This window comes from Zootoca vivipara, chromosome 5, assembly GCF_963506605.1.
Source record: "Zootoca vivipara chromosome 5, rZooViv1.1, whole genome shotgun sequence".
Taxonomy (NCBI): Eukaryota; Metazoa; Chordata; class Lepidosauria; order Squamata; family Lacertidae; genus Zootoca; species Zootoca vivipara.
In genome coordinates this window covers 33,635,941-33,662,941 of record NC_083280.1, presented here as the reverse complement: position 1 = coordinate 33,662,941, position 27,001 = coordinate 33,635,941, and the positions used below count along the sequence as shown (strand labels likewise).

General features: G+C 43.6%; 1 protein-coding gene across 1 annotated transcript in view; it reads right to left on the bottom strand.

Annotated features, from left to right (window-relative positions):
- Positions 1–13,855: 13,855 nt before the first annotated feature.
- Positions 13,856–27,001, bottom strand: part of NMNAT3 (nicotinamide nucleotide adenylyltransferase 3) — an 80,537-nt gene continuing 67,391 nt past the window's right edge. The window contains exon 4 of the mRNA XM_060274562.1: positions 13,856–14,152. Coding sequence (XP_060130545.1) covers positions 14,146–14,152 — 7 coding nt within the window. The 3' untranslated portion in view covers positions 13,856–14,145. The remainder of the gene's footprint in view (positions 14,153–27,001) is intronic.

The following is a 27,001-nucleotide window of genomic DNA, read 5'->3' as shown; positions in this document are numbered from 1 at the left end:
TTCACTCATAATCAGATACAGTAGCTCTTTCCACTTTATTTATATATCATTCGATCCATAGGAGTATACACATGTAAAATCAGGGCATTTTTGGCTCGAACTTGCTGGAACTCAGTTCTGGCACCTCTCAGATGAGCACTATTGCCATTCTAAGGGCAATAGCACTGTCTAAAATAACACTGTGTAAAACTATACTATTATTAAACAGCAATTTAGAAAAAGTGCGTAGTGCGGCACCAGACCCTATATACCCCTAACAAAATAATTAAGGGTTTACTGGATCTTGGAATAAGCTGGTCCAATTTTTCTATAGTCTGCCTTGTGAAATTTACCATATGTATTATTTCCCTGACTTTGGCCAGTCAAGAATATGGAAGGAGTTTCCCCATTTTTCCTTAATCACAATTTTTACTTCTTTTAATTCTGTGGGATTTGCGTCTGAAAAAATTCTGCTTATGTTTATTCTACACTAAACCAATGCTTCTGAGAGGGAAAAAAATCTTATTATTTTTAAGGAAAATAACAAATCAAGGAATATAATTTTCAAGCAGCATCTTAAAGAAATATGAAGAAAGTCTGCCAGACATAGTTTGTAACAATAATAAATTATATGGAGAAAATATATGTAAACAGGATAAATAAATCCATCCATCGAAAAGAGGCAACAACCCTGAATTACCTGTTGTCTTTTCTCTGTCTTGCTTCTAAAAATAAGTAAATGTGTCGAGCAAAGGAGTTCTGCTTATTAAGAGTGTTTTTTTTACATCAAGCCCTGTATGGAATAACTGTACAGTAATTAGAACATTTTCTGCTTGAAATTCAGCAGCTAAAATTGACCAAATCCCAGGGAATCGCCTTAGAAAAGTCTGGGAAGATTAAGGGGGCCAATCGGCGGGCAATTACTCTGTAGATGCCCATTGATTTTATAAATCTTCCAAGAGCATAGTAAGAACCCTTTGCACTGAGCAGCTGGAACTTTAAACTCTGTCTCCTGCTTCGTGGTACTTCCATCACCTGCTCAGTTACAGTTAGACCAATACAGCAAAGAGCGGCCCATCATTTTTATGACATTTTAAGATTTCATTTTGGAATAGTTACTTTTTTCTGTGTTCAGTATTATTTATTTTATTTGAAATTCTGCTAGGTTACATATCAGAGCAAAAAAGCAAAAAACAAAAAAGCTCTCCCAAGGAATCTTACACACAGGCATAGAATTAGGGAGCATAATTTCATTAGCATAACATAGTACATAATAAAGGTAAAGGTAAAGGGACCCCTGACCATTAGGTCCAGTCGTGGCCGACTCTGGGGTTGTGGTGCTCATCTCGCGTTATTGGCCGAGGGAGCCGGTGTACAGCTTCCAGGTCATGTGGCCAGCATGACAAAGCTGCTTCTGGCGAACCAGAGCAGTACCTTCCTGCTGTAGCAGTACCTATTTATCAACTTGCACTCTGACGTGCTTTTGAACTGCTAGGTTGGCAGGAGCTGGGACTGAGCAACAGGAACTCACCCCATCACAGGGATTTGAACCGCCGACCTTCTGATCGGCAAGCCCTAGTTCTGTGGTTTAACCCACAGTGCCACGCGCGTCCCTTATAGTACATAATACTTTGCTATTATATTGTTTCCTGGTATACTTTCAGACATCAAGAAGTATAGAAGGACCAAGAGCTTGTGGTAGGCCTAATTGTTCTCTTTTAGAGCAATAGCCAATCACCTTCTTATACATCACTATTTCTTTAACAAAGAAGGGAGGTGGTGGTGATACTCTCTTATAGTGTTGGTCTCTGGTGGATTCTCTCCTGTGTCTTAAGGTTTGCCTTCTGATGTAGCTTTGCTGACACCGTGCATTTAAATAGCCCCCATCCAGTGTGGATTCTCTTATGCAGAGACTGGCCTCCATGGTGTTTCAGACTACAACCCCCATCACCCACCGTTAGCATAGCCAATGATCAGGGCTGGTGAGTGTTATAGTCCAAAACATCTGAGCAGCATCATGTTAGCTATCTCTGCTCTCGTGTAAGGTCTCACTTCTCACTGAACCTTTCCCCTGGATTTGGATCATTTGTATGGCCTTCCTTTTGCACAGGGGTGCCAACATGCACAGAATATCGGGGGTGGGGGGCAGCTAAGGCCCACCCTGTATAATCAAACACATGGCAGGGCACATGCATACCATTTGAATGGCAATGTCCATCAACTTTGAGTGGTCCTGGACCCGTAAAATATTTTATTGGGGGGGGGGAGGTGAAGGGACCTCAGCTCCTAGGAGTTGGCTCCTATGCTCCTGCAATTTCCCTTTTAAAGAGCTCTAATTGAAAATGTCCCCATGCTTCCCCCCTTGGTCAGGATCTCCTATCTGCTCTACAGAGTGAGCTTAAATTGAAGCGTCTTCCAGAAAGGGGTGTGCATTTGTGTGTAGCCTGGCTCCCATTTGATCAAATTTAGCATCTATATTGGGAAAGTTGTTATCAGTCCTCTACTCTAGATTCAGTACCAGCTCACTTTCTGTTGACTCACACACTACATTTATTTCCAGTCTGTAAGGATCTTGGTGGATAATGAGATATTGTACGCTGTGTATATTGGGGGGGGGAGGGGAGACATGGCTGATCTGCACAGGCAGGGAGAGAAGACTTGACAATATTTATTACTTCTTACATTTTTTATGTTTTATGCTATAGAAATCTTCACCGGCCATAAATTGTTGAAAAGGTATGAATTAGCCAATTCAATCCCCGATTATAAAAAAAGGGGACTATTCACTTAGTAAATGTTAAAGTTTACTGTGCCCAATTAGCATTCAGTTGGATCTGATAAAGTGAAAAGAAATCCTTAATTGGTCTTGCACAATGGCTTTTGCTCTATTATCATTATTCCATGGATTCAACCCTGTGTCACATTCTTTTTCCTTTTGAAAGCTGTGCAGAGGTAAATTAAAAAGAGATATTTTTTCCTTCCTTATCATTTTACTAGGTTAAGCAAGAGCAGTGCACAAATGGCCTCTTAAAATTCTTCACTTTGTTTGCTGGCAGAGAAATTGAGGAGAGAATTCCACTGAATTTTTCCAGGAGAAGGATAAATTCTTCAACAGTTTCTAGGGGATGAAGATCAGTAGAAATTATTGCCCCACCACCACCACCACTCCAGCTAGCTATCAACTGAATTGTTAGTCTGGCCACCGTTTTGTATACACCACAAGGTCCCATGCCTAATATTGTTCTGGGGAATGTTGCTGGGCCTGGGATGGGGGAGACAAAATTGTGGCCTCAAAAAACAAACAAACAAACAAACAAACAAACGATAATATTTGGAGCAAGTTCTGAAAATTGTCTTTTTTCTTGTGGTGGGGAGGTCAGGGAAGAGCGGTGTAGTAAGAAAGAATTTTTGGCTCAGCTCTCATATTATTATTATTATTATTATTATTATTATTATTGTTGTTGTTGTTGTTGTTATTATTATTTGTTTCTGAGGTCCTAAACCCATTGCCCACAGAGTTTAAATGAACAGAAAATGATGTATTTCTGAGAAAACATAATTGCTTCAAAATTTGCTGTGAGCCATGCGGTATTTCTCAATTCAATGAACTTGCCTGACTGAGGTTAGCATAAAAGAACATCTGATTATTATTATTATTGTGCAGAGGCTCATTTCAAATACAAAATACCATTTTGGCACAGCATCCTACAGCAGGGATGAGCAACCTAAAGCCTCAAACCCCACCAGCCTCAAACTATATGGCCAGCTGTCAGGGATGATGGACGTTGTAGTCCAGCAATATCTGGAAGGCCACAGGTTTCTCAATCCAACCTGCAATATATAGAAGCAGTGATTGGGAAAGACTGGGACCCAACAGTCAGTCACACTTGGTTGTCATTGCCTTTTCATTGGCTTTTCAAACATTGGCTTTTCAGCCTACATAATAATCATTACTGGATATCTAGGCAGGTAACCTATTGGCTGCTTTTAGCTGCATTTCTATTTCTGTGGGTTTTGAAAAGTATTATAAAAAGTCTATTTTCAATAGGGGTTTTCAGAAAAATACAAAACAAGGGACAAAGCAGCTTAGAGAATACCCTAAAAATCTGAATATAAACCATTAGCAAAAACCTTTTTCAAAATTCCATTTTCTTCACCGTTGAATCAGTGCTTATGTTTTAGATAAGCCATTTAGCATTATTAACTACAATGCTAATCTTGCCCCTGTGTCAAACGTCCCCAAGGGGAGAATTTGTGTGTCTGATTACAGTAATAAGAAGCTTCAACAATTGGATTTACTTGGCTAGCTGCTAATTGAACTACTTATACCTTTCAACCATAGAGTTTGTGAATGGGATTGGAGAAAATTGGAAGCAATTCTTCTACCCTAAAATCCCAACTCCACAGAAGGCCATTAGCTAAGTGTTAGGCTCTGCTTTTCAGTAGCTCTCACAGGATGCTCTAAGCAATTTTTTAAAGTATCTCAACTTGACCAAGAAGCTGCCGAAGGCTAGATGCAAAGGAGGGCACGGTTCCTGTACTTTCAACAGTTGTGTACCATAGAAGAGAGAATTTTGGCAGGTGCACTTTCACAGAATCATAGAATTCTAGAGTTGGAAGGGACCCCTGCAGGAATCCTGCCCACAGCCATCCCTGGGTGGGCTTGAACCACCAACCTTCTTTGTCATGCAGGATTGAGAATGGCCAAAATTCCCTTAGCCACAAACCTATTAAGTGTACATGAACCCTAACTTCATTGCAATTAGTCACCCAAAGCAAAACAGCTAAAATTAACTGATGGGCCAGCAGAGTTGTACAAATCCAAATAACAATCTGTGTTTTATATAAATGAGTCACCTGGGTAGCTTAGTACTGCTGAATATGGAAAATCAATCCCATGTTTGTTTGCTTGTGTGTGTGTATGCATGCTTGTTTTATATATATATCTATCTTCTTCTTCTTTGGCGATCACTCATAGCCGAGTAACATTATCTTCCATAAACACGGTTTTAACAATGGGTCCGTAAGTGACTGTGGAGGCCAAATCTGGATCCACACATCATTCCACAGTGGGGACATTGGTTTCCAGGAGGGAGTTGATCACGGTGTGGATTGGCCAAGCGTGCTTTCCTCTTAGCACATTTCTCCCTTGTGTCTTGTGATCCAGGGCCAGCTCGCCCACTGACTCCAGTGGCGCAGGGCGCCAGGGCGCCTGGGCGCTGAGGGGCGCCCCAGCAAGTGGAGGAACTGCGCGGCAGCCTCCCTTTTCCCTCCGCCAGCCGCGCCGCTCAGGGAGGTAAGCGAGCGGAGCAGGGGCACTAGGATCCTGTTCCGCTCTGCAGCGCCAGGGTCATCCCTCACCCCGGCGCTGCGTTTCATTGGCGTTCCTGTTGGTGGGAAGGCTCAGATGCCTTCCCACAGTCTAGGACTCTCTCCGCTGCCCTGCTGGCTCCGTGGGGCCGGGACGCCAGGCCTCTCTGCAGGCCGCACTCTCCCTCCCCGGCCCTGTGGCTCTCGGCTCAACCGAGGCATCGCCCCAAGGCCTTCCGGCTCGGGGGAGACGGCCCGCTCCTCCAGGGAAGGTAGGATCTTTCCTTTTTTAAAAAAAATGGAGGGGAAGAGCTGGAGGTGCAGAGGTTTTTTTTTTAAAAAAAAGAGTGGGGGGTGCCCGAGGGATCCCTGCACCAGGGCACCCGACGTGCTAAAGACGGCCCTGCTGAGATTGAGTTTCTTCAAAGCCCATGACACCTTTGGTAAAGGGTGTTCTCCAACTGGAGCGCTTGCAGGCCAGTGTTTCCCAGTTGTCAGTGTTTATACTACATTTTTTAAGATTTGCCTTGAGACAGTCTTTAAACCTCTTTTGTTGACCACCAGCATTACACTTCCCATTTTTAAAGTTCGGAATAGAGTAGTTGCTTTGGAAGACGATCATCAGGCATCCACACAACATGACCAGTCCAATGAAGTTGATGTTGGAGAATCATTGCTTCAACACTGGTGATCTTTGCTTCTTCCAGTACACTGATATTAGTTCGCCTGTCTTCCCAAGTGATGTGTAAAATTTTTAGGAGACACCGTTGATGGAATCTTTCGAGGAGTTGGAGATGGCGTTTATAAGTGGTCCATGTATATACAAGCATATAGTAAGGTTGGTAGTACAATAGCTTTGTAAACAAGCACTTTGGTTTCCCTGTGAATGTCCCGGTCCTCAAACACTCTGCACTTCAATTGGGAGAAAGCCGCACTCGCAGAGCTCAGGCACACACACACTATATATATGCAGTTTGCAATAATATCTCTATATAACATATAAAATAAAACAACAAAAACAACAAAAAACATTAAAAAACCATCAACTAACAATTATGGAAATCCTTTTCCTAATCAGCCTGGTGGAATAGGAAGGGTTTTCAGGAGCCATTCGAGTGCTGAAACAAGAAGGCAGAGCATTCCAAAGCATTGGCCCAATGTTGCTAAAGGCTGTTTTTTGTGTTGTGTATTGAGTCAAAGGATTTTATATCTGTATTATTATTGTCTGTATTTGCATTAGGATAAAGTAACTGCCTTTTGGTTCCAGAGGGTACAGCTACTATTGGTTCATTTAAGCTGCTGTATTTGGATCCTCTGTCTTATTGGTTTCCTCCAAAAGGCAGCACTGTGATTGCTTGGTATTGTTCCCTCCAAAATGTATCCCTTCCTAGCTAGTCCCCTGTCCCTATAAATGTAGCTTTCCTCTCCTCAGTCTTCAGTCTTGTTCACTTTAATAAAGAGCTGTTACTAGAGAACTGTCTCCAGCATGTTTTGTCAAGAGAGCTGAAATCACAAACCCCACGTCACAACAACTGGCGACGAAGGTGGGATCCGGAATGCTGAGGAGCGGTTAAACACAACCCTGCCTCAGAGTCCGGATTGCAGCTGAGAACAAGACTCACTGGCCAGCTGAGAAGACGACCCTGCCCGCTAGGACAATGGAGAGTCCAAGGGTATTGGAGCCCTTCCAGCCATCAGAACCCCACACCTGGGAAGACTACGTCGAACGCTTCGAGTTCTTCGCAGTGGCTCAAGGGATCACCGATGCCAGCAAAAGAAGGGCCACATTCCTGAGCTACTGTGGGCCCGAGACCTTCAAGCTAGCCAAGGCATTACTTGCTCCAGCGAAGCTGAGTGAGACATCTCTCCAAGATATTCTTGCCTGCCTAACAAGCCACTTGGCGCCTACTGAGACCAAGATGGCCCGGCGGATGGAGTTCCATAAGAGGCAGCAGCATGCTGGGGAGTCTGTATCCGCATTTCTGGCTGAACTCCGGAAGCTCGCTCAGCACTGCGGCTTCCAAAATCTGGAAGAGACTCTCCTGGATCGGTTTATTGGTGGTCTGAGCAGCAAGAAAGCCAGAAGACGCATCGTGGCTAAAGAAGAGGTTACCCTTGCTTCAGCCTTGAAGGAGGCCACCGCCACAGAGAATTATGAAAGAGAGGAGCTTGATGCCAGTCGCAAGGCCACTAAGCCACAGATAGAAGTTGCGCATGCCATGGACGAGCTAGAGGCTACTCCGAGCCAGAGCCCAGTCCGTGGGGTCAAGTTGGTGCGTCAGGCCTGCACAGTGCACAAAGATCGCGGAGGCAGTTGCCCAGGTTGTGGCGGAAACCATGGGCGGAAGAGTTGTCGTTTCAGGGATGCTATGTGCCGGATGTGCGGGAAGACAGGTCACATCGCCAGGGTCTGTAGATCGGCGGCGTCAGGAGCAACAGGAGCACCTATACTGGAGCATCGCAGACCGCCCACAGCAACTCATTTTCGAAAGGACTGTCACTACATAACGGAGATCAACGGGAGGGCCGTGCAGTTTCCAGCGCAAGGCAAGGCACACGTCAAGGTGAAGATTGAGGGTCAGCAGTGCGACATGGAGGTGGACTCTGGATCTGCATTCACCATTGTGTCGGACCAGACCGCGAAGACATTCTTCTCCAGGGGTAAGTTGCCCCCTCTGGAGCCCTTCCCGGCAACCTTGCAGTCGTACTCAGCAGGCCGCATCCATGTTATGGGAATGTGTGCCGTGAGAGTACAGTTCCGGGACAAACAGGCTGTACTCAAACTGGTGATTGCGAAGGGCAGTCGCCCCAGTCTCCTGGGCACTGACTGGTTCCCCGCCCTGGGACTGAGTATCTCAGGGCTTAATTCAATCCAAACCTGCCCTGAGATGAGTGAGACATTATGCAAGGAATTTGCTGGTCTCTTTAATGGAAAACTGGGTTGTTATAAAGGGCCCCCAGTTGACTTCGAGTTGGACCCCGGGGTGGCCCCAATCCGACTCAAACCAAGGCGAGTGCCATTTGCACTGCAACCCAAGATCGAGGCAGAGCTGGATAAATTGGTCAAGCAAGGAGTTCTCTCACCCGTGGACTCTGCTAAGTGGGAGACTCCAATCGTCACGCCGTGCAGTGTTGCTCAAGTTCAAGGAGGTGGGGTTGCAACTGAAAAAAGAAAAATGCAGTTTTGGGGTGCCAACTGTGGATTTCTTGGGGTTTAAAATTGATGCATCAGGCATCCACCCCACAGATGCTAAGATTAAGGCCATCATCGAGGCACCACGACCACAGAACAAGACGGAGTTGCAGTCATTCCTGGGACTTATTAACTTTTATCATTCATTCTTACCCCAGAAAGCTTCGGTAGCTGAACCATTACATAGACTTTTGCAGAAAAAGAATGTGTGGCGCTGGGGGCGGGAGCAGCAGAAGGCTTTTGACTCCTTGCGAGAAATGCTGAGTAGCAGGAGCGTCCTTGCTCATTATGATGAGTCGAAGCCGCTGGTCCTGGCATGTGATGCCTCTCAATACGGCCTGGGGGCTGTGCTGAGTCATAGGGAACCGGATGGGTCGGAAAAGCCCATCTCTTTCTATTCCCGTACGTTGTCACCCACGGAGCGCAACTATGCTCAAATTGATAAAGAGGCACTAGCAATTGTGTCAGGAATCAAAAGGTTCTATGATTATTTGTACGGTCGCCATTTCTCCATTGAAACGGACCACAAACCACTGTTAGGGTTGTTCAACCCAAACAAACAAACGCCACAAATTCTCTCCCCCAGAATGTTGCGTTGGTCAATATTCCTGAATGGGTTCCAGTACACCTTGACCCATGTGCCGGGGAAACAGTTGTGCCACGCTGATGCGCTGAGTCGATTGCCCCTTCCTGGCGGGAGCAATGAGGATCCTGCTCCGGCGGAGCACATTATGATGCTAGAAACACTTCCTGGGGCTCCTGTAACAGCTACTGATATAGCTGAGAAAACGAGGAAAGATGCTGTTCTCTCCCGTGTGCTCACTTGGGTGGGGAGGGGGTGGCCAGGTGGTCCGCATGAAGAAAAATTCAGGCCTTATGCGACAAGGCAGCACGAATTGTCCATGCATAAGGGTTGTCTCCTATGGGGAGATAGGGTGATCATCCCAGCACCACTGAGAAACAGGGTTCTTGAGACGCTTCACATGGGACACCCGGGAATGGTCAGGATGAAGTCGCTAGCCCGATGTTATGTGTGGTGGCCTGGAATGGACCAGAACATAGAACAATGGGTACGAACATGCAAGGCATGCCAAGAGGTGCGGCCAGAAGTGGCCAGAGCACCAGTCCACTGGTGGGAGCAGTCCAGGACTCCCTGGAGCCGGCTGCACATAGATTTTGCTGGGCCATTCCAAGGGAAGGTCTTTTTGGTTATCGTTGATGCATATTCCAAATGGTTAGAAGTGGCGATGGTCCCTAGCATGGCATCAGCTGCCGTAATCAAGGTGTTGAGGCAGCTGTTTGCAACCCACGGGTTACCTGAGACCATTGTATCAGATAATGGGGCAGCTTTTGTATCCCAAGAATTCAGGGCATTCTTGGCTGATAACTTCATAAGAGGGGTCACATCCGCGCCCTTTCACCCATCCTCCAATGGGCAGGCTGAGCGCATGGTAAGAACAGCCAAAGAATCCATTGCGCGCTTAATGGAGGGTAACTGGTCGGCTCGCATTGCGCGAATGTTATTTTTGCAGCATGCGACGCCGTGTACTGCGACGGGCAAGTCGCCAGCCGAGCTGCTCTTAGGTAGAAGACTGGTAACGGTGCTGGATTATGTCCACCCAGATAAAATGCCAAACCGTAATTCAAGAGCAACCCCCCAGGCTGAGACTGACACAACAAGGTATCTCGCCCCTGAAGATCTGGTCTGGGTGAGGAACTATTCACGAGGTCCGCGGTGGGTGGCCGGTGTGATCACCCGGGCTAGTGGACCTGTGTCCTATTATGTGACCTTGGAAAATGGGCAAGTTTGGAAGAGACATATAGATTAGCTGAGGCGCCGGGCGCTCAGCAGGGAGGAGTCAGATAATTCATCCCTGGCTAATGACGCACAGCTGCCAGACCAGAGTGAAAATGGTCCAGAGGTACAGTCACCAGGGGCTTCAGCAAATGAACCAGGGTCTGCTAGTCCTCATGATGACGAGGTACAGGTCGGGGACCCTGAGATGTCTGGGACTCCATCTGTTCCTGATGAAACCCCTATAGCAGCCCCTCCACCACAGGTAACACCCAATCCAGAACCTGCAACACCTGTTGTCAGGAGATCAGGTAGAAGTTGTAGGACCCCACAGTACCTGAGGGATTACGTCTGCTGTGCTCACTAGGGGGGGAGGGGTGTTGTGTATTGAGTCAAAGGATTTTATATCTGTATTATTATTGTCTGTATTTGCATTAGGATAAAGTAACTGCCTTTTGGTTCCAGAGGGTACAGCTACTATTGGTTCATTTAAGCTGCTGTATTTGGATCCTCTGTCTTATTGGTTTCCTCCAAAAGGCAGCACTGTGATTGCTTGGTATTGTTCCCTCCAAAATGTATCCCTTCCTAGCTAGTCCCCTGTCCCTATAAATGTAGCTTTCCTCTCCTCAGTCTTCAGTCTTGTTCACTTTAATAAAGAGCTGTTACTAGAGAACTGTCTCCAGCATGTTTTGTCAAGAGAGCTGAAATCACAAACCCCACGTCACAACATTTTGTATTGATGTCTGACTCGGAGCCAACTCGGGGGGACAACCAAGAACACTTCTGCAGAGGACCTCAGTAATTCAGTTGGACTGTAAGGGGTTGGGCCAAAGTTGTCCAGGGCTTTATGAATTGATAGTGTTAATTGGCTAGTCACATATACATTGAGCCGGATAAAGAATCCAATAGTGTGTGGTACAGTGGTTAGAGTATGGGACTAGGGCCTTGGAGGCCAGGGTTCAAATCCCCACTTGGCCATGAAGCCCACTGGGTGACCTTGGGCCAGTCACTGCCTCTCAGCCTATCGGTCCCTAGGGATTAAATGAGGATGGGGAGAACATGAATGCCATCTTGAGCTCTTTAGAGGGGAAAAAAGGGGAATATAAATGAAATAAATAAATGAAATTGCATGTTTCTCTCACTTTACCTAAGAGGAGCTTAGTGTGAGGCAGGCTAAGCCAAGCAATAGTGACTTAAAGAGCCATTCACTCAGAAAGGGCATGTCACAACTGGCTGCAAGTGACTACACAGCTAATTGTAGTGGTGAGAGTCAGGGATGCCATTTTCCTGCTTCCCCATCCCCACCTCCCACTGCTATAAGCACTACCTGAGGTGGCCAACTGCCTTTGGCTAATTATATGGCCATTCCTGCGTGACATTTCAAACACCAGAATTGAGCACACATTGTTAAACTAAAACAAACAAAAAACATTGCTAAGCAGTTCTCTATGTTTCCTTTCAAATGGCTCAAATGGCAGCTGCAGAAAAGAAAAGCGAACAGCATTTAAAGAAAGATTTTTTAAAAAATAAATGGATAAAACCTCAGCACTAATACACATTCTAGGCTGCCCGAGATCTCTCTTGGGTGTCTGAAAACGGCTTTTTTTTAAAAAAGGCATTTATTGTAGAAGGAATCCTTAAAGTGGCAATTTAGTGACCACCTCTAGTTGTTAGATTCCCATTCACCTCAAGGGGGGTGGGGCGTGAGTGGTATGTCAGTATCACTCATAATCTATAGCTGAAGTTCTGGGCCTGCTGGGGTCAGTGATAATGCTTCTTGTGGCTTCATCTCTTTCGCTAGAATAGTCTCTTTGGAGTTACTGTAAAGCAAATGTCTGCCTATCAACTTGGACCTTCAGGGTCCCAGCTCTCTCTTCCCTTGATGAAATTTCTGTTGAGCACCTGTAGTGCTTTAGCACTGGCATACAAATTACTATTTGGGTTCAGTACATTAACACAGTGGCAATGAATTAGCATAGGGATTACAAATGTTTAATTTTTTTAAATGGATATCATTATCTATAGTGCTACCCACACTCTTGGGACTCTCACTTTGTTTAGAACAAAAACATTTTCAGTATTTCTCAGTAAGTATTAGAAATGAAGGCAGACACCTTAAATAGCACATAGCGAGGTGTTTTTCTTCAAATTTCTATCCTCCAAAGTTCTTACCACATGGTCCAACAGGGTCTGAAAAGGCATACATTTCCACCCACGCATGGAATGAAAAGAAAATGATCCACCATTGCACAGCTTATTTATGCTCCAGATCAAATGAACTGGATGTTCATGCCAAAATATCTGGGGAGAACTTTTATTTACAATGAACATCTTTTCGCTTTCAGATCTGCAAACGTATCTTTGTTCTGCGTTCTTTCTGTATGGGAAGGAAAGTACTGTCATGTTTGGAGCAGGACCTTTTGGGTAAGTATCATAGAATACTTTCCCCAAGGAAGTCTGTTAGGCTTCCTCCTTATTTAGATATGGGATCAAACTACATTTTATGGGGCTGATCTGTGATTGAATCTCCTGTTGTTGTTTTTATTGTTCCTTTAAAACTGCTGCACAGTTTTAAAAATTGATCAGAGAAGCAGAACTTAGATCAGGAGATGTGCAACACCCACCCTTGTCTGTTTTCCTAATTACAGCTTCAGGAAGTGGGGAAATGGAAGGAGGATGGATGAAGAAAATATTAAGTCTCAAACAAATATCATATCCAGCTTTGCCACTTGAGATTTTTTAACTGGTGTCACATGCTGGTGGATGCTCTCAGAATATAGGGTCCCAGGCTGTGTACCCATTACTGTTCACTCTGGCCCCAGTGGGACACCCCCCCCCTGTATTCTGAATCCATGTATGTGCAACATTACCCCTTGATCCACAGGTATCCACAGGGAAGATCAGCCTGGCTCAAACTGGATATAAATACCTCCTCATTCCATTCTGTCCCTGGATAAATAATCCCCTTCCTCTGCATTTTCCATTCACTCTCCTTGTGTGGCAGAGAGTCTCTCTCTCTCTTTTAATTGATGTGAGCCATTTGGGAGACAATTATTGACTGGAAAGTGGGGTGCAAAAAATAAATAATAAATCGATAAACCATCCTGGGAAATCTTGTCCCATTTTGTATATTTTTACTGATCTGTAAGTTGTTCTTGGAGTCCCATCTGAAGAGATGGGTGAAACAGGCTTCAATAACTAAAGAATAAATAAGTGCATTGATTTTATCCCCAATGCATATGCAGGAAAATGGCAGTCCATTGCAATGAACGCATAAGCAAAACCCCATTAGGAGAAACTCTGCCAACAGCAGCAACTGCCCCCATCATCATAGGCTGGGGTCCACTTAAGCCAGCTCCTCAAATATAACAGTTCCAGAGAAAAGACTTGATCACTCTTTATGTGATTCTGCCATTTAAGCTAAGCAAGTCTGGACTCAGCAATGCATTTTATGTACAGTTCTGGTACAATATGCTTAGCAGTCAAAGTGAATATCAAACTTCACAGAGAATCCTTTTTTAAAAACAAAAAATTCTGCATATTTATATAAAAATGAAATCACACATAATTCAGGTTTTATCAGCTTTAATCTGAACTTCTACATGATGATGATGATGATGCTCATTCAGACTCAACTATTGCTTTTTAAAATATCACATATGCAACAAAACCCACTACAGAGCTCCAATGAGACATGGCTAGATGTTGGCCATGGGCTCCTTTCTAGGTGTTAAGGAATAACAAGGTTTTTGTGCACTAGCAGGGTTGTAAGTTGGTCCATCCATTCTATTCGACCCTCTTGGCCTCTGGGTTCAGGGTCATTACTGTACCTTCTTAAATACTTGCTTACATTTGACGCCACAAGCTCTTATTTCCTGAAAAAGAAAAGTCAATGCTTAAATGCTACTTCTTCAAACACTGTGTTCTTCATACACGAACACTGATGTCTTCCTCAGAATCAAATAGTATTCATAGGCAAACAGAAATAGCTGAATGATTACATTGGGAGTGTGTGCCCCTTTCACAAACATAAAAGCTTACCTGGGCACATTTTAAAATATTTTATCAGTATGAATGAAGATATTACCTATCCAGATAACAAGACACTTCATTCTACTCTTTTATATCTATGTGGCTCATCCTCCCTCCTTTCTCTCATTGCACCTCAGTAGGCTGAGAAGGGCCTTTGGCAATGGCAATGTGGGCTGGGTAGGAACATATGGGAGAGGCTTTTTATCAGGTACTGGGGCTCCAAGCTGGTTTTTAAACTTAAAAATCAGCACCTCGGTCCTGGAAACAAAAGCAGAACCCAGTGCAGGCAGGCAAAGAGCAGCACAGTATGATCAAACCAGAAGTGGATTTAGGGGAGTGCCACTGTTTCGCCTGCACTGGGCACCGGAATTATGTTGTAGAATGGAAGGTGAGAGGTTGGGGGGCGCTGAATTTTGGTGTCACACAGGGCGCCACTGAAATTTGAGACCCCAAGGTCTGCAACTGATCAAAGGGCTTTTAAGAATCCAGCAGCCATTTTGTGCACTAGTTGAAGCTTCCAACATATACACTCCAAAGCCCTTTAGACTAAAGGAAGCATTCTGGAGGTGTTTCTAGAATCTCTTAACCTTTAACCTGAGTAGTCCCCATAGAGAATAGGATATTAGCACCTAAAAGGAGAGGTGGGGGGAAGGAATTGAGATGCCTTTGATTTATTAGAAAAGATCAAACTTGCATTTTTAAGGGAGATACTTTTGTACAAAGTTAATGCTATTTTATAAGATAACACTATATATATTTTTTTAATGACCTGGATGCTATGGGCATGATTTCCTCAGTCTAAAGAAGAACTTTTGATATCACTTCATAGAAAATATTAATCTAGTTGAGGAAAATCCATTCCTAGGGTGAGTGACCTAAAGCAGGTGAGTGATCTGAATGGAACTGGAAGAGGGAAGAAAGTGCACTTTAGATTTCAAAAAGTACCAGAAACTGAGACAGACTGAATGGAAGTGATTCAACAAATGAAAAAAATACTGGCACACATTCTGTTCATTTTTTGTGTCAATGGATTTGATAAAGGACTAAATGCAGCCAGGATGTGTGATCTCCCAACAAAGGGCCATCTATTAAAGAGAAGGGGACATCACAATTCAGAAGAAACTAAGGAATGACTTGACAGCAGCAGAAAAATAAAGCCTAAAGTGGAATGGGAGTTAACATAAGATGTGTGTGTTTTAATTAACTAAAAAAATGCTGACTTGGAAAATAATCTGCCTGGAAAGAATGGTGAATAAATGCCAAAAGCTTATGGCAGATCACTTAATAGACGTTATAAAAGGATCAATTAATTAACATTTGGAAGATTGTCTGAAGTTCAATAGGACCATAAAATTATTATTGAAGCATCATAGAATAATTTTTATGGTGCTCGAATGCCCTACATATTCAGAAAGTCTCAAAGATACAAGCATGTGAAAATGAGATATCCAAATGCATTAATAACACAACAGGGGTATTTATTTATTTATTTGAGGAGGGGAGGAAAGATGAATGATGCTTTCAGAAGCAGGTAAGAGAAGTGATAATTTAACCTGTCACAAAGCATAAATAAAATACAAACAATAGAGGATTAGGATTTGGCAGTTTAGAAATATCTATATCTATCTATCGTCTATCTATCTGTCTGTCTATCTATCTATCTATCTATCTAATCTAATCTAATCTATCTATCATCTATCTATCCCCCCAGTCAAACCCCTGATGTGCATAACTAGTTGAAAGTAGATGTGAATTTGGTCAGTAACTAATGCTGTAGTCCACTTATGTTTGAGTAAACTCCATTAACTCAAAGGGATTCATATCTGACACACAGATGGGACTGTAGAGGTACTCTTGGAGAGTAGAGTAAGGCTTGGAAACCCAAGGATCTAAGTGGCTTGCCGGCAAATCATGTTACCAGAGACTCCACTCCCAACACACCCCTCTTTTGTATACTAACATATATACACAAAACACCCCTAGTTACTGCTCCTTAACTATGGTCTCATGAGGAAGTTACAGCTCTGGTGGTGGAAAAATATTTGCCAAGTAGACACATTATGTGACCCATGAGAGCAGCAAAATAACAAGAATGTGGAACAGTGATGGGAAAAAATCAGGCCAAATCTTTATTGACTACAGCAGGCAGGGCAAGGGTTAGCATGGTGTTGGGTCCCAGGATCAGTTCATCATTCCACAAGCCCCATGTTGATGGAATGGATCTGCCGGGTTTGGACCTCCCCAAACCTGTTCTGTGCAAGTTAGCCAGTGTTGAACCTTGCCATGGTGCAAGCCAAGCAAGCAAGGTCTCACTGGGTGACCATGGTGCAGATTTCTACCAGGCAGATACCCCAACCCGAGCTTGGGAGTGCCATGATTAGTTATGTCCTCAGGCTCCTTATGGGGACCCCCCCTGTACTATGTTGATCCTGCTCAATGCCATTTCCGCCCTCATACAAACAATGTTCTTTGCCTAACAAAGAAATATCCCTTTCCAGCCCTGTCAACCAGCGACCCAGAATTGCTCAGTGAAGGTGCTAACCTGAGGGTGGGCAGGCAGGAAGTTCTCAAGGCAAAATGGCCCTGAGTTCCAGGGGAAGCACCCTTATTAAGGCATTCCCCTCTCCTTTGCAAGGGGGCTCATGGGACGGCTTTTTCCCATGAGCCCACCACACAAACAGGATACTGGGCTAAACCTTGGCCTCTATTTTGCTGCAATCTATGGGTCACAGCACTGCCAGGCAAAAGTGTCCTGTGCTTATGGGGCACGGAGCGAAGCCTACAGTAGGCAAGGTAAAGTAGGGCTCCCTAAGTGAGTGCAGCACCATATTACAAACAGATGGAGACACTGAAACCAATTCCCTATTCTTTATTTAGGAACACCCTCTGCAATAGACACACCAGTTATTTCCCCCCATGTAGTGATAATGGCTGCAGTCCTGGCAATGCTTTAATCAAAACAAACTACATATTTGCCAGAGGATTATCATGAAGATTCTTTCAGGAATGACTTCTACAGAAAATTAGTAGACGGGGAACGCTATCACATTTTTTTTTTTTAAAAATGTGTGAAATTATGTGCGTCATTATTATCACCATACATCTTTATATTACTATAATGGTTGAACTAAACTTCCTGTTAAATGTGTGTGTGCACTGACATTTTAAAGTGCCTTATCTTTTACTTTTAAAACAACAGCTTCATGGGGGCTCAATCCAGATTGGCACCACAGGAAAGGTCAACTCTTCAATGTGCTCCTGGTAAAAATGGTCACTGCCAGCTGTTACTCATCCCGAGTAGAAAGCTGACATTGGCCTGATCATCACAATACATTATTATCAATACCTAGTTTGCCCCTAAGGATGAGATCCTAATTTCACTTAAGTCCCATATAATTAGGAAACTGTAAATGTATGGGGACAGCAGGAATAAGTGCACTAGTGTCCACTGTCTGAAGTGTGCGTGGACCCTGGACTTTATAACTTTATAAGCAGCAGAGGGAGCAGAAATAGCCTGCTTCTCCAGCTGCCCTCCCAAATTACAATGCCTGCACAGAGCCTCTCTTGGAAGCACATGCCATTAGAATCAATAGGACCGGCTTCCAATTAAATATTCCTAGGATTAGAGTATTGGCGTTGAAATTGTTGTCTCATTTTACAGAAGGCGAAGAAGTTGAAAGTTATGCAATAAAGGCTGCAGTGAGATTCAGAGACATGTCTCCAAGTTCCAACCCAACTCTCTCTCTCTCTCTTTTACTACCGTAAATACTTTCATTGTAAGTATTGCTTGTATAAATTCGCTTTTCCAAACCCCAATTTGAATATACTAACGAATTTAATTTGAATGTATCAAAATAACACATTCTAACTAAGAATACAAAGAATACAAGATGTGTAAGTATTAATTTCTAATATGTTTGGTTTAGATATCTGTTCTTAATAATGTGTATAACTGAAATCAGTATTCTATTTTTGTTGTTAGTGAATTTGCAAAATTAACAAGAAAACACTGTGGCCTAAGCCTAAATAAGAAACTGTACTTTCACTGTAAGTATTGCTTGTACAAATTCATTTGTCCAAACACCTATTTAGATATTTTGTTTAAATACTAACGAACTTAACTTGAATGTATTAAAATAACAGAAAGAAGATACCACTGAAGAAGCCCAATATTGGGCGAAACAGGTCTTAAACGCCGGCAACCTGTCTGTTGCGTCGTTGCTGATCCACCTTGTATCGCCTGTACTTTGTGTTTACCTTATTTCCTATTAGAATCAATAGGACCAGCTTCCAATTAAATATTCCTAGGATTAGAGTATTGGCGTTGAAATTGTTGTCTCATTTTACAGAAGGCGAAGAAGTTGAAAGTTATGCAATAAAGGCTGCAGTGAGATTCAGAGACATGTCTCCAAGTTCCAACCCAACTATCTCTCTCTCTCTCTTTTACTACTGTTCGTCCTGTTGGCTTTGATGGAAATTCAAACTTGAAAGCTCCATCCATCTACAATCTCAATGGCTCACCTGGATGTTTACCAAGTTAGCATCCTAAACAAATGGTGAAGTGCATTTAGTAGGCAGTAAGTTCTCAAGAGGGCTATAAACAACACGGTACTTGAAAAAGCAGCAGCAATAAACTTTATTAGGTCCTACTATCTCAGAAAGTCAGAAATAATGGTTAGAAAGAAGATAATACTTTCAAAATGGAATTGCTCTCTTTCATTTCCTAAGCTATAAAAAAATTCTAGTCTTAAAAAGAAAAGGAAATAGCTCCCTCCACTTATGACATGTGCTTTGGGATGCAAATATCTTCCCCATCTACACACCATTTTGTATCACAGAGTGAGTCAAGGGCACTTCTATTACATGCTTTCTCCTGTGTAAACAGATCAAAGCAATTTGAGAGTTAATATGAATTTCGAATGCTGCTATTTATGATGGGGACACGTAAGAGATTATTGCCTTAGAAGTAAATCAAACACAATGCCAATGCTTAATTACTCCAGAGTTAGCCAGCATAATGCACAAGCAAATTGCAGATTATTGCATATAGCCATATGAACAAATAAAGACTTTGGGGAGTGGAGAGAGGTGAGGGAAATATATCTGAAACATTGCATGTCCTTACCAAGTGCATTTCGTCCCCTTCAATCCACTGGGTCCAGCCACGGCCTTCTTTTTCTCCTTTCTGTACACAAAGAAGTTTATCTCCATCCCACATCACACAGGTCTAGTAAAATGCATTAAAAAAAATGTATGATGGTAACTTTTAAATTCATCAGCTAAAACCCAGTTGGGGTCAATATTGAATGGAGGAGCAATATTATTATTATTATTATTATTATTATTATTATTATTATTATTATTATTATTATTATTGCAGCTTCTTCCATAAGAAGGCAACTGGCATATTTCCTAATGAACCAAGAATGAGGGAGATAGACTGGTGTAGCCTTCCAATTGAGAGATTCATTAGTGCCTAACCTGCTTATCCCAGCAGATCTTGCTAAAGGATTTCTCCCTTTGCAGAATGATACCTGAAACCCAATGGAATGGGAAACACATCACCCTGAATAGACTATTATTTAATCTATTTATTATTATTTATATTGTAGCCTTATCAGCTAGTAAAGGGTCCTTTAGTTGCCCCAAGCAGGACAGAGATAGTCAAAACGACACCGGGGGTTCAGTTTCAGAGAAAGAGCTTTAATCTCTATATAGAGAGACTCCTGGTGACCCATGTTTCACGACAGGAGTAAAGCAACACAAATTGCAAAGCTTTTTTATACCCTTCTTTTGGGCTCTTTCCCCATCCTCTGTAAGAGTGCGTACGCAAGGGGGTCACGCATGCAAGGGGGTGTGCACATCTTCCTGTGTCCAGTTGTTCTCATAAACACATATTACGCCATGTGTGTAAACACATGCTGACTAATGCTGCCCCGGTGCTTGCCTCAAGCAGCCTTGGCTTATCTTGCCTGTTCTGCGCATCAGACTGCACGTCAGACAAAGCCAGCCATCATCCAGCCTTGAGCTGGGCATCCTGTTCCTTTTTGCTTTGCCCTTTGACACACTTTGGTGCAGAGACACAGAAGCACTGAAAGCATTCTAAACAAGACATCCCAGGGCTACAGCCATACAGTCAGAATTCATACAATGCAAGCAATGCAAACTATAGGATCCGATTTGGCTCAATAATACAATTAGCAAATCACTCCTCCACAATATGATTTTTATGTTGTATAGATTATTTTATTTTGCATTGTTCTTTTTATTTTAGTAGAGTTAGCTAAACTATTTAAAAGAGGAACATCTTTGGTTGAGGGAGATAGACAGTGGAAGGTGAGGAGGGAAAACTAAGGGGAACTGTTGGATATTGAAATGTGAAAATATTGAATAAACTATTAAAAATACCCATCAATTTGGTTTCTCCGATTTCTGTTGTTTTTTTTACACAGTAGATATACTTGGGTTAAAAGAAGGGGAGTTTTAAAAACAATCCACAGTGAGAAAAACACATCGTAAAAGCTAAGGAATCATAAACTCCACTATAGTTCAGCTCCTGTCTGTATGCATAACCTGTCGACTTGATAGGGCGTGGAAAGGATAGACTTGGTCAACAAATGATGTGCTGCATTATAGAATTCACACAGCTTATGCTAATCGGAGCTAGTTTAACAGAAGTCAGCGGAATTACACATGCATTTAGCACAGATGTAGCCAGGAAAAAAAAGTTGTGCCTGTCTAATGCCCAGTTCAAAAGCAGGAAATAACTAGATTCATTACAAGCACTTTGATCATTCCTCACTACCACGGATTCTGTTGACAAGGCACAAGCAGCTTTTTTCAACCAGCAGGAGGAGCCGCTGTTCAGCATTTCCAATCTTTGGCTACAAAGCCAATTGACCTTGGGAAAATGCAGCGGTTTTTATCGTTCCTTTTTACCAATCTTTCTTTCAAGTGATTTAGCATGGCTTCAGAAAGACAGAAGGCAAGGGACTTCTTAACCCAGCATTCTCATAATCGATGCTTTCCAGTAACCCATTTCCCCCCACCCCCGATCTTTGGGAAGCGTATGACTGTAGTAAGGGGTGTTTTTTTGGCTCTTTTATTAATACTGTGTCTACTTCCCCAGACAGTTCAAATAAGGCACACACCATGCTAAATGCAACACGATCTCCATTCACTTCGGTAAGATTTGCACAGGGCTGTACAAACCCTGGTAACAAAGGACCAACGCCTGACTGAATATTCCCCGTGTCCTTTCCCACTCCCTCCCAAACACAAGACATTGGATTCAGACCAGCCAGTCCCCAAATATATAGATAGAAACGCTTACTCCTGTGATAACATAAATGGTAAGCCTGCAGCCCATTATCTGGCTAGTTAGTTCAAAAGAAAGTGATGAGTGAAGATCTACACCACGAACAAGGGGGAAATAAAGATGTAGTAGCAGCACTTCCTACGAGACCAGCAGTGTCTCCTATTGACCAAGAGGCCACTGCAGAAGTGGCATTGGGTGGGCAGATCTGGCCTCCAAGGGGTGTGCTGCAGTTGTTGCTGCTACCGCAGCAGCAGCAGCAGAGGATAATTCTGTGCTGCCCCTGCAGATCCTGTATTTTAGAATTTCTGTTTTGTTGGAAGCCGCCCAGAGTGGCTGGGGGAACCCGGCCAGATGGGCGGGGTATAAATAATAAATTATTATTATTATTATCCTGCTGCCTGAGGTGATCACCTCCCATTGCCTCCCTATATTGGGTGGGCCGGCCCTGCAGGGTGAGGTGATCCAAGTGAGAGAAGGGCTGCCCAACCATTGGTTGGTGAACTTCCTTGGAATCAACTGTGCTGTTGATGGAAGAGGAGAACATGCCTTGGGATCGAAGCACCTGAACTTCCTGCTGATTCTATTTGAATGCTACTGCTTTAATAGACTTTGAAATTATTTCAAAACCAATGTTTTGATTTTTAGATGCGTTTGTTTCGTTGGTTAGTGTCTTTGGTTAGTTCCTGAAAAGAAGAAGAAGAGTTTGGATTTGATATCCCACTTTATCACTACCCTAAGGAGTCTCAAAGTGGCTAACATTCTCCTTTCCCTTCCTCCCCCACAACAAACACTCTGTGAGGTGGGTGGGTCTGAGAGACTTCAAAGAAGTGTGACTCGCCCAAGGTCACCCAGCAGCTGCATGTGGAGGAGCGGAGACGCAAACCCGGTTCCCCAGATTACGAGTCTACCACTCTTAACCACTACACCACACTGGCTAAAAGCGAAAAGGTTTTTAGCTAGCTAGCTAAATGTGGACATCTTTTTTCTTATTCTTCTGATTAATGGAGGAGACTGATCTCTGATAGGATTAGTAGGAAAAGTTAAATTAAGAGGCAGGCTGTCCTCATTGTGTTAGCTGGGTATAATGTGGATATAACATACAGTGGCACCTCTAGTTGCAGAAACGATCCATTCCAGGGTGCCATTTGCACCCCGAAAAGTCCGCAACTAGAGAAGCGCTTCTGTGCAAGCGTGGAGCGCGATAGAGTGCTTCTGCCCACGCACACTCGGCGAAACCCAGATGTATACACGTCTGGGTTTGCTGCGTCCACAAGCTGAAAAGACGCAACATGAACCTAACGCAACACGAGGTATGACTGTATTAGGATTTATAGAAGGTTTTAAATGGATTTAGCATACTTTTACCATCTGGCCTGAAGGAATGGTTTGAACCGATGGTGACCTGCTGTGACCTCAAAAATGTTTTGAGAATAAAAGTGCCTAGCACTTTTCCTTTCCTTTGAATCCTTTGATAAATGTAAATATGAATCCTATAAATGTTTCCTCTCTTCCACGTTCACATTGCCTCTATAAACATAGATCTGACAACCTGAATTTGCTGAAGCAACATGTACATCCACCCTAAGTCAGATGTGTATAATATTTTAACACCACCCAAATTTCATGAGACCTCTTTCACCAACTGCAGGAAAGTGAGGAATCATGAGTGCCTTTGTTTCTTATCTTAACACAGGGGTCCCCAGACTTACCGAGCGGCGGGCCGGTGCCGCGCCGACCGCGCGGTGGGCCGGACGGCAGGGGAGTGCGCGCGCAGCGGGCCGGAGGGCGGGGGAGTGCGCGCCCGTGCGCATGCGCACACGCACACGGGCGGAAAAAAAACCGGCGAAAATCGCTTGTGCGCATGCGTATGGGCCTCCCCCGACCCGGAAGTGCACCAGAAATGATCTCTTCCGGGTCGGGAGAGGCCCGTACGCATGCGCACAAAGGATTTTCGGCGATTTTTTGCCGATTTTTTAGATCGCCGCTGCGCCGCGCGCCGTGAGAGCGGGCGGCGGCAGCGGGCGGCGGGGGTCGTCGCGGGCCGGATTGGAAGGCCGATTGGGCCGCATCCGGCCCGGGGGCCGTAGTTTGGGGACCCCTGTCTTAACACTTCTACTGTAATGTGCAACAGGAAAACACATATATTTAAGCTACAGTGGTACCTCGGTTTACAAACACAATTGGTTCTGGAAATCTGTACTTAACCTGAAGCATACTTAACCTGAAGCGAACTTTCCCACTGAATGTAATGGAAAGTGGATTAATCTGTTCCAGACAGTCCATGGAGTACTTAAATTGAAGCGTACTTAACCTGAAGCTTTCACATTGAAAGTAATGGAAAGTGGATTAATCAGTCCCAGATGGGTCCGCAGAGTACTCAACCTGAAGCATACTTAACCCGAGGTATGAGTGTAATTGGTTCCGGAAGTCCATACTTAACCTGAAGCGTACTTAACCTGAAGCAAACTTTCCCATTGAAAGTAATGGAAAGTGGATTAATCCATTCCAGACAGGTCCGTGGAGTACTTAAACTGAAAATACTGAAACCCGCCCTGTGGCACCCGCCCTGTGGAACGCCCTCCCAGCAGATGTCAAGGCAATAAGCAACTATTTTACATTTAGAAGACAACTGAAGGCGGCCCTGTTTAGGGAAGTTTTAAATGTTTGATGCTGTACTGTTTTAAATATTCGGTTGGAAGCCGCCCAGAATGGCTGGGGAAACCCAGCCAGATGGGTGGGGTATAAATAATAAATTATTATTATTATTATTATTATTATTAAACCGAGGCGTACTTAAACCGAGGTCTGACTGTATTTCTATACTGGGAGTTCACGCTTCCCTCCCCAGTCCCATGGAGGAGACGTGCAATGTGCTCTTTTGTACATTACAGTGGATGGAAAAGCACAAGTCATTGACACCCCCTGTACAGTGGTACCTCAGTTTACAAACACAATTGGTTCCGGAAGTCTGTACTTAACCTGAAGCGTACTTAACCTGAAGCAAACTTTCACATTGAAAGTAATGGAAAGTGGATTAATCAGTCCCAGACGGGTCCGCGGAGTACTTAATCTGAAAATACTCAAACCGAGGTGTACTTAAACTGAGATATGACTGTATTTGCAAAAGAGCCCTGGAAAGCATTGAAACACTGTAATGTTACTGAAGTTCACTAATGAATTCAGAAACATTTAAATCTCAGATTAAATGTTTAGGGAAGGCAGTCTTCCTTTCTTTTGCAATCCACATATCCTGGAGCTATGGTGTGGGGGAGAGAGTCCTACTGGAGTTTACGCATAGGAAAGAAAATGTTTTGGTTACCCCACGCCCAGGGAAACTTCATTATGCATTATTCTTTGCTAACTAGAATGTTTTGCATGGTGGCTCCTAGCTGGAAGATGAGCATTTCCTTTAAAATGTAATTTAGTTTCATAGCTTCTAGTACTAATACTGCTGGTTCCATTTCCAATTGCGCATGAAACGTACTAAATCTTCCCTGTTGAAATTCATTCTCTTAAAATAAACATGCTTCTTTAAATTATTATAAGTGTTTCCCAGTGGCGCTCAGCATCAACAACATAAGGGACCAGAACGCTGCCTATGGGAAAAGAACAGGCAAGGATAACTGTGCACAGCAGGCATAGAGAATTCCCTAGAAGGCAACATGTGTTCACCCTGGAGATAACACCTGTCTTGAAAGCTGAACAACTCTCCCCGTTTCTAAACTTTGAGCGGATACACTTCTCATCCCTTAGAGTATACCACTTAGAAAACAAAACAGCTTGTTAACAAAAGACACCATGGGAGTGAAATATCAACCAGTACTTGGTGCTGCTGTCAGGATGCTAGATATAAATTCTCTGATGGAAGACAGATCTCACAACTCCTTTAGCTACAGTTTCCTGATAGAATTATCTGCTGCATGGGCACTGCAGTTATCCCTGGCCAAGTGTGATTCCTTTGCCCGCTGTGGGTTTTACATTAAAACATGTTGAAAACCAAACAGTTAAAGGCAAACTGAGGCAGTAGCAGCCATGGAAGGAACTCTGTATGTGAACACACACACACACCACCACCACCAACAACAACAACACAAAGGCAACAAGAATTGGCCCCAACAAATTGGTGGTATCTCAGCTCAGTGTTCCTGGATGAAAAGGATTATTTTAGATCAATTTCCATTTGGATTCAGGCCTGGTTATGAAATTAAGATAGCTGTTGTTGCCTTGGTTCATCTATGGTGAAAACTACATCTTGGAGGCTTTCAGGGCCATCAGTGTGGGTATCCTTTTGGACTGGCTAGTAGCCTGGCACTTGGAGGCAGCATTATACAGTGGTCTCAGTCATTCTTGGATGGATGCCTCCAGAAGGTGGTGATGGGGGAAGTCCTGTTAGATTGCTTGGCCATTGTCCCTCATGGCTCCATCTTGCTCCCCGTGCTATTTAACATCTATATGAAACTGCTTGGTGAGGTTGCCCAGGATTGCAGAGCTCTTTGTCATTAATATGCTGACTTACTTTGTCCACTGTAAATATGCTGCAGGTCAATTGGTTGTCTTTTAAAATCATTTTAGTTGATGCATTTTATCCCTCTTGATGTACTGTTTTTGACTGTTTTATTGTCTTTAACTTCTTTTTTGCTGCTGCTAGCCACCTTGAGCATCATTTGGTAGGATACAAAGCTAACAAACAAATTTGGAAGGAGACATTACCGGAGACCTATGGTGTGTTTTGTGTATGTGTATAACATTTAGGTTTCTTTGCCAATATAAAGCTGAGCATAGATTAAGACACACAGCATAGCACTTCCACAAGTGGCATTTCCCCTGCCCCTGCATCAGTTCTCCACAGAGAGACACTCCTTCCTTCACAGATGCTTGCAGCTAGAGGTGAAGGAATCTGTCAGTACCTGTTTCGCATTTGGTTTGACTACTGCAATGCCCTTTAACTTAGGGCTTCCCTTGAATTTTGTCTGAAAGCTGCAGCTAGTGCAAAACATTACTGAATGGTTGCTGTTTGGGGCAACCTCTCACTAACATCTCCGTTGAAAGGGGTGCACTGACTGCCAATTTGCTACCATGCTAGATTCAAGGTATTGCTACTGCTGTATCACACCCAATGCAGTTCTGCAGCAGGGTATCTAGAAGCTGTTCCCCTTACATCCCTTCACGTTCACATGATGGTGGTGCCGCACAACCCAGTGTGAAAGCATACTGTGACTTGAAGCATGATTTTAACTGTTTTATAGGCTGGTTCTGTATACTTCTTGCATATTCTCTGAATGGAGAGTGGTTTATAACCCATAACCTGTAGGAAAATTTCAGTCTAGCTTAGACCAGTCTGCTTCGTTTCAAACAGATCTTGTATAACAAGAGA